This window comes from Formica exsecta, unplaced genomic scaffold (genome assembly GCF_003651465.1).
Source record: "Formica exsecta isolate Colony F162 unplaced genomic scaffold, ASM365146v1 scaffold568, whole genome shotgun sequence".
Lineage (NCBI taxonomy): Eukaryota > Metazoa > Arthropoda > Insecta > Hymenoptera > Formicidae > Formica > Formica exsecta.
Window position 1 is genome coordinate 5,245 of NW_021852933.1, and position 8,427 is coordinate 13,671.

The following is an 8,427-nucleotide window of genomic DNA, read 5'->3' on the forward strand; positions in this document are numbered from 1 at the left end:
ATAATTTAATTTTTTTATATACATAATTATAAACATAATTTACACTTAACATGGCTATACACTTCAGAAGATTTTTTTTTCTTCTCTTCTCACAGTTTTCGCGAGGTATATATATCGTAGTGACATAATAATCACTTGTCAATTAATTTTTAAATTGCTATTTATTTTTTATAGCGAATTCTATTGGATGTAAGTACTAGTGCGCACAGATGTATACTAAAAACCGATGTACATAAATTTTACTGTGTACATAAATCGACTACCAAATTTTCATTGGTCAATGTACTTATATTATAATTTTGAATAACTTTGTAGTCAATTGTATTTAGTCTGCACCAGTGCGCAAAAATTACTGTCATCATTATCATATAATCATATAGAGTCAAGTTACAGCACCGCTGCCTTGAGATTTATTATAATATAATTCGGCCGAGAATGAGAGATAACGATTGGATTGGTGCTGAGAGATTGGCCAGTGATTAAATATAATCTACAACATCATCCGTTGATATCTTTCAGGAAATAATCTTTCGATTACAATACATACAACAAAGAGTTAATCAAAATAGCATACACTAAGTTAACATATACTGGACATCATAAATGCCTTAATATTTGCCAAATGTATTTTTGGAAAAAACGCGTCATATTTGACATGCGTCATTTTGATCATGTTGTATTTCAAATAAAACATCTTTTATTTTATAAAACTTTTATAAAAGTTTTGTGAAATGTTACTCTCTTTTGTCAAAGTGCTAGCTGGTTCGAAGACTGCTTATCTAGCGATTGTTATGACATTTATGATGCCTGGTATAATTATCTCCTATATTTTTCTCTAATGTCTTCCAAACACGTCGACAGCATTGAGCATTCGATAAACGCGATATTTTAATGCCTGTGAAATACGCGTGGTGAGGGTTGCCGCCGATACTTGGAAGACTGAATCGAGATCTGAAGATATCACTCTAGGTTTCTTTACACAAACGCACACAAACACAAAAATAAATTACATTCCCCTTTGTCTTGCAATCTGATCGCGTTCAGCACCGATTTCGCGGACTTAAAAATTACCCTGAGTGCATCGCGCGACTTGAAAAAGTCTCTTTTGAATATATCCAAGACTTCGTTGGAAAAAGATAATGTCGATCCGTAATCGTTGATTTCGTTACTACGGTTTTTTATCGCACACTCTACGTTGAACTTAATTTGACAAACCTTGATCCAACTTTCATCCATCTTGACTAAACTTTAGATCCCTCGTCGGGATGTTTCTTCAGTTCTGACGTGGTTTTAGGAACATCTCTTTCGGGGCTGGGACTGGGACTAGGCGAGGAACTTGGCGATCTTGAGCTGCTACTGGAGCTAGATCTGGCGCGTTGCTTTCGCTCCAATTGCATCTTATGGTCGTATAAAGGACCGCGAATAACTTTCAGAGTGGTTTCTAATTCGTAAGCTCGATCCTTTAACGAATTGTACAAGTTAATGTCGAGACCGATCTTTCGTGCTCTTCTATGAAGTACTATGAGATGACGCCTATTCAGCACATCCGGCAGCATATATTCCTATATAAACATATAAAGAAAAATAGTTGATTTGTGTCGATGTTATATAATATTATATATAGTTTTAACATTATATAATGTATTTTTGATAATTTTCGTAATATTATAGATTTCTACATGTATATTTTATTATAAAATCAACCTGTCTGGTGACGAGGTAATAAATAAACCACATCATAGTAGTGCCATAAGTGACGAAGTAAGTGACGGGCTCCATTATATCCCATGAATATTCCCACCAGGTTAATCTGGCTAATGCTCCAAATTGGATTGACATCATAATTAGGAACGTCCAGATAAAGAAATTCGCTCTCTTATAAGCAGCATTTTGTATTTCTAGCAATTTCTAGAACAATTAAGATAATGTAAAATTCATACTTTCTTCTAATTCTTTTATCATTTTTTGTCATTGTACTGTATTTAGGTATTTCTATTAGTAAAAATATATATTTTATTTTCTATCATATCTTATATGTAACTAAAAAAAAAGATGTGTGGATAATATCAGAGATGGATAAATTTATCAGGGAGGACTGTGGAAGCTAAAGTGATATATTTTTTTCTGCTTTATAATTTCATAAAAAAAGAAAAAAAAAGATGTAAGAAATATTTTATAAAAATTCTCTTCTTTTGACATTGCATAATAGCGAATATAGCAAGTGAAATTCGCATGAAGATGGGATTAGAAAAGTATTGCTGTTTCTTCAGTCGGGTGTGCGAAGCGCGATACGAGTGTGCTAATTAGAAGAATATGGCAATTAAGAAGAGTTGTAAAACCGACGTGTAGTATATGAAAAAAGACTGACAATAGAAGTGTGGCCGCGTTTAAACTAATTTATGCACGTTTACGATGGAAAGGTAATCGATGCATGCGCTTCGTTTAATTACTATTAAATCAATTAACAAACCTATGTACTGTCACATAAATATATCCATGTCTTATGTATATAACACGTGTATGTATGTCGCGGAATCTATAATATAAAATATTATTTTAACATTTTCACCTGTTCCAAAGGTATTAGTTGTAATCTAATATCTTCCAGCTCGGCCACAACCGATCTTTCCATATCGACTTGATATTCTCGCACGTGGAACGCTTCGTATAGTTGTGCGATAAGTGCTTGTATATCTCCAAGTTTTTGAATATCCTCCTGCGAAAGTGAGAAATGTAGAGTGATACTTGTAAGTTTACATTTGGTTCGACAAAGAAAATATGTGAACTGTAAAAGATATCGCCGAGTGTGAAAATTATGATTAGCCAAAATATCGCTCGTTTAAAATTCTAATCAATCGACATCAAGAAGCAGAGCATCTCATAATTACGCATTTATAGATTATATATTAAAAATACAAAGTCGGATAAAAGGCTCGTCTTTATGTGATAACTCACTATCGTGCACCTTTCTTGCAACGGCGGCGAAACAATATATTCGTTATCGTTTATTACTAATTTGAAATCCTCTTCTAAAAGTGATTCTATCGTATTACTGGAAGATATCCTGATGCCATCTGAAAAACAATCAAAGCTTTTATCTTGCATTATTATATAAAGATCTATCCGATTCCGTTTCTAATACTTTAATTATTAATTAGCCGCTAAGGAAAATTATACGATATCTCACCTAACGATGTTATGCATGCTCGATCGATGCCACGATCCTCTGTCTTCAACATATCTAAAAAATTGGCGATTGTATGTGTTATTGGCTTCATGGTGAACGAGCAATTTTCTCTTCTAGATGGAAGAGGCACCGTGATTCTGGGAAGCCCTTTGTAATATGTCACAGTGACATCCGAATCTACAGAATATATATATACGTTAATATATTTATACATTACGTATCTATTTCGCACAAAATAAGACATAATTGCCTTTACTATGAATAAAATTAGCAAGTTTGGTGAAGACAAATTTATTAGATTCTGTGAATATTTTTATAAGATTTTATTCTCTTAAAACAATATGTAAAATATATATAAAAGCTTAGCTCTTTTCGAAAATCTGTTTTTCAGTGTCAATAACCATTTCTAGCGTATTTTCTCGATCCGTATGTGTGCACTCGATTGCACGCATCATGCGAATATCTCTCGATTAGCAAAAACATAATACAGTTTGCACATGAGAAAAGTACGCATGTGTACATGCGTATAATCGTATCATGGATTGTTCGTATCCATTGTTGAAAGTTCGGATGGGAAATGTCGAGTTCAAACATGAAATTTAGCATTGCGAGCATTCGAGTGATACTCAACTTTAATTTTATCGGTATTTATATTCAATAGTATTAAATTATCATACAAGATCCGTAACACAATGCATATCTCGTAGATTTTTGCTTTATACTAATATCAATTTTTTTTAAAGCTTAATTGATTAATCAATATTTAAATCGATTTATTCTTGACAATTCAATTAAATAATGTCAAAAAAATGTTAATTATTAGTTATATATAACAATTAAAATTATAACGTAGTCAGAACGGAACGTAACATCGTTCGCCATCGAGGCAATGGAAATATGCGAATATACGCAATTATAAAAGCACACATTAAACATTAGTTACACGCTACATACTTGCTTTTTATCTGTGTTGCCTATTGTATATACTTAAAGTTATATCTGTGCAATATAAATCTATTAAAAATACTTTCAACCTTTCATAACGGAACAACTCGTCGAACAAATTTCTGATGCAAAATCTGTTTCTTTTAATTAATTAATTTACTGAATATCCCTGATAAGGATTGCAAATTAAATGAAATAAAACAAGTAAAAAAATCCAAAATTGATAAGAATGTGTTGCCCCAGCTATTATTATTTACATAAAAAATAATGCAACAAGTTTTATGTTAAACTCTCAATCTAATTGCTATTCAAGAAATTTTGTTTTAATGGTTATTTAAATGTATCCAGGCATTTTTTAAAACTACAAAAGAAGAAAGATATGTGGGATCGGTAAAACGCAATGTATCCGCGACTTTGCTCGCGTGATAATCGCGCAATTGAGAGCTAGACTGTGTGTATTAACCTGGTTACGAGCCGTTGATACGAAGAAGGTATTAGAGTGTGGAGAACGGAACGAGACGACCGAGGTCTTTCCGCTGTAAGCAGAACGGAACCAAGCATTAATCCGCTTGCGCTAACGATCTCTAAAAATGCATCTGTAGACGCAAGAGCTATCTTCGTAAGTTTTTCTTTCCAAGTTTGTCATTATAATTTTTAAGCTGGCAAATAGAGCAATAAGCGACTAATTGCAAGAATTACGCTATCATAGAATATTGATGATAAAAAATTAGCAAATAATCGATATACTTTGTAAATAAAATAAGTAAATAAAAAATTTAACATATAAACTCTAGCTAAAATTAAAAGATGCATTTTTTTCGCGATGCGCACGTGCAAAATCATATGAACCAATATGTTCTAAAATAATTTCAAAAATTTGTATGTATAAATACCTTTAAAGAAAAAACAATACAAAAATTCCAGCTTTTGATAAAAATGATGAAATTTTAATAAACAGCACTAAAAATTTCCAAACAGAAATGCGAATTTCTCACATCTGAGATTATGAAACACAAGAAATTAAAGCGTGTAATGGATTAATGATGAAGCGGAAGAATTAATGTTTCTGATCAAATAATTTATAAATGTGTTGTAAAAGATACAAGCGCATATATTATTACGGTACATTTTACATTGAATATGATTAATCAATAATTTTGAAATTACATATTAAAATGCTATTTCTCTGATCACAATTGCTGTAATTATTATTATATGATTAAAGATATAATTTTTTATTGCAAGTAAAATTGTGTAATCTCTTTTGAATAAAATGATATATTATCTTTTTTATTTTATGGAACTGTGAGAGAGAAAGAGAGACATGTATTATAATAGCATCGTATATCAAAATACTGACAATCGTACAATATATTCTTACTTCAATTATATATAAAATAACATTTATATTTACAATATTATTTATAATATATTGTATATCTCTATCTATATAATATTATATGCATAATATCATATCATTCGTCGACAATATCATTTTATTCGCGAGGAAAATCTATGAGATAATCATTAATCGTTTGTCATGGAGAGTTCTCTTGTCTCGAAAGGGAAACAGCACAACAAGCTAGAATTTCTCGATTATTTAGGACACTTAAAGAGCGATCGGTAGTGATTGACTGCAACTCGGATAGAAATTGCAAGTAAAATTGTGTAATCTCTTTTGAATAAAATGATATATTATCTTTTTTATTTTATGGAACTGTGAGAGAGAAAGAGAGACATGTATTATAATAGCATCGTATATCAAAATACTGACAATCGTACAATATATTCTTACTTCAATTATATATAAAATAACATTTATATTTACAATATTATTTATAATATATTGTATATCTCTATCTATATAATATTATATGCATAATATCATATCATTCGTCGACAATATCATTTTATTCGCGAGGAAAATCTATGAGATAATCATTAATCGTTTGTCATGGAGAGTTCTCTTGTCTCGAAAGGGAAACAGCACAACAAGCTAGAATTTCTCGATTATTTAGGACACTTAAAGAGCGATCGGTAGTGATTGACTGCAACTCGGATAGAAATTCGATGCTGCAACTCAGATAGAAATTTAATGCCGCGATAATTGCGTGTTCTTTAAACGGACAGGTAACGTCCGACAATTAATACGCCCCCACGCACATGACAGACGATCAGCTGACGACGATCCGTGTGCATCGCCCGGTAGTAGATTGGCATACACAGGTGTGGAAGTGGTAAGAAATTTACCATCACCTAACCGCTCGCCTCCCTTCTTCTATTGTCCATGGTGCGATGCGGTGGTGAAGTTTTCTGTGCCGCCACAGTCTATCGTAAGATCCTGCTCAATTAATAAGTGACGCGAACGTGGAACTAAGGCGACGTAGTTATCATTTTTTTTTTTTTTTTCGCGACAGTATTTCGACGCTCCCTCAAACTTCTCTAGACCTCGATTTTGCTTTATTGCCCGGAGATGTACGACTGACGATTACCAAGGGACTTCCCGAGGGTAGGTAGATATTTATGAGATTGACCACTCATAACTTATGATATTCCCGAAGAACCATTGCCGTTAGCACTAGAATAATCGCGTGGTCAGAATTATAAATTGAAGGGTTAAGGGCAAGATATAAAGGTAGGATCATAAACTATAACGTTTATTTTAGATATTATTTCATATTTAAAACGGACCTTATAAAAAAATGATAGATTTATTCCACTCCTGCACTAAACCTTTTGATTTAAATATGTTTATTTAGTTTTTTATGCTTTATTAAATTTAGTTACAGCTATTTTTCCAAAATCTAATTTGCTTGGAATATTATACGCTCCGAACATTTTATTCATAACCAAATGCATACGCAGTTGAAATAAAAAGAAAACATATATTTAACTTTAATTTCTGTATAAATATAGTTATGTTTTTAATATTAAAGCTGTTATAGTTGTAGAATTAAAGAGTGTCTGTAGAATTAAAAAGTGAATATAAAAATAATAGGAATTTAATTCACTATTTAATTGTTAGCCATCTTTTAAATATAAATTTCATCTTTTAAGCATCATCTTTTAAATATAAACTTCTTACTATATAATTTTTTAATTTTAAAAATATTATATTAGTAATATAATCTTGAGATTTCGTCTGATAGGTAATTTAAAAAATTGATAGGCAGTGTGTTTCTGAAATTATAAAAAAATTTTTCATATAGATGCGCACAAGCTTTCTTATAAACTTTTTAAAAATTTCCGTCCAACTTTCAACCAAATTATGAAGAGATTTACGCGCCGATGATTATCTAGAAAGTTTCTGATATGTTGACATGTGGTAAAATATTTTATAAAGTCGAACGAAAAAAGCGTATATTCTTGTATAATTAGTAGGCATTGCGTGAGTTAAATCCAGCTCTGAGAAATCCCGTATTACCAGAATTTTAAGCACGGAATTATTATCTTTATTCTTTCATCGTTCACCGACGAGTCCGTTATTCGTATATCATGCAATTCGCGGTGATAATAACGTAATCTTGTGGGATCGTATGTGTGTGTGGATCGCAACTGCCTAACTGACAGTTTGCGTGTAACCGTACTTGACATGCTGCAGTTTCACTTCCTCTTTTGGAAAAGTTATGCTACCGTACTCTACCACATGAGATATAGAGATAAAAATATCGTGTTTTTAAAAATATGGAATTAAAACTTTACCTCCTTTTTTACGTAATTAAATTTTTAATATTTTTTGATACTTGACTTTTCAATTTCCAAATCTGCAAAATATCTATCTGTAGATTTAAAGATTTATTTAAAGATTTAAAGAACCTTTTGCTATTTTATTTCGAAGCAATATGCAAAATGAACGTAACGTTAGCCAACTAAATATACAACTCGATTTTTCGTAACGTGAATCCTCATGGGTTAAGGCATCTTAGGTATGTAAATAATATATGACTCTAGGATACTTGACGCTGCAGGTGGATGTACGTGATCGCTTGGTTGAAAGTATTAGACTATATATCGCTCATCCATATAAGATATTTCGAGCTTATACTATTTCCAAAAGAAAATCTCTCTGCATCAAATATTTTATTTTTTCTCATGGAAGAAGATGTTTGATTTATTATATATAATTATTTTTATAATAAAATTAAAGGAAAAATATATAAATGTAAAACATTATAACTAAAAAAAATGGATTTAATATTAATCAAGATTTTAAAATTTTAAGTTCCGTGGGGGCGCTAAAAAATCATGCATTTTAAAAATATCTAATGTATACATTTTTAGCTATTTACAATATA

At 31.2% G+C, this 8,427-nt stretch overlaps 1 protein-coding gene across 1 annotated transcript in view; it reads right to left on the reverse strand.

Moving 5' to 3' along the window:
- Positions 1-95: 95 nt before the first annotated feature.
- Positions 96-8,427, reverse strand: part of LOC115242116 (calcium uniporter protein, mitochondrial) — a 41,822-nt gene continuing 33,490 nt past the window's right edge. Inside the window, exons 2-6 of the mRNA XM_029818187.1 lie at positions 3,188-3,364; positions 2,956-3,074; positions 2,570-2,716; positions 1,705-1,908; positions 96-1,562 (exon numbers count right to left, since the gene is read on the reverse strand). Coding sequence (XP_029674047.1) covers positions 1,242-1,562; positions 1,705-1,908; positions 2,570-2,716; positions 2,956-3,074; positions 3,188-3,364 — 968 coding nt within the window. The 3' untranslated portion in view covers positions 96-1,241. The remainder of the gene's footprint in view (positions 1,563-1,704; positions 1,909-2,569; positions 2,717-2,955; positions 3,075-3,187; positions 3,365-8,427) is intronic.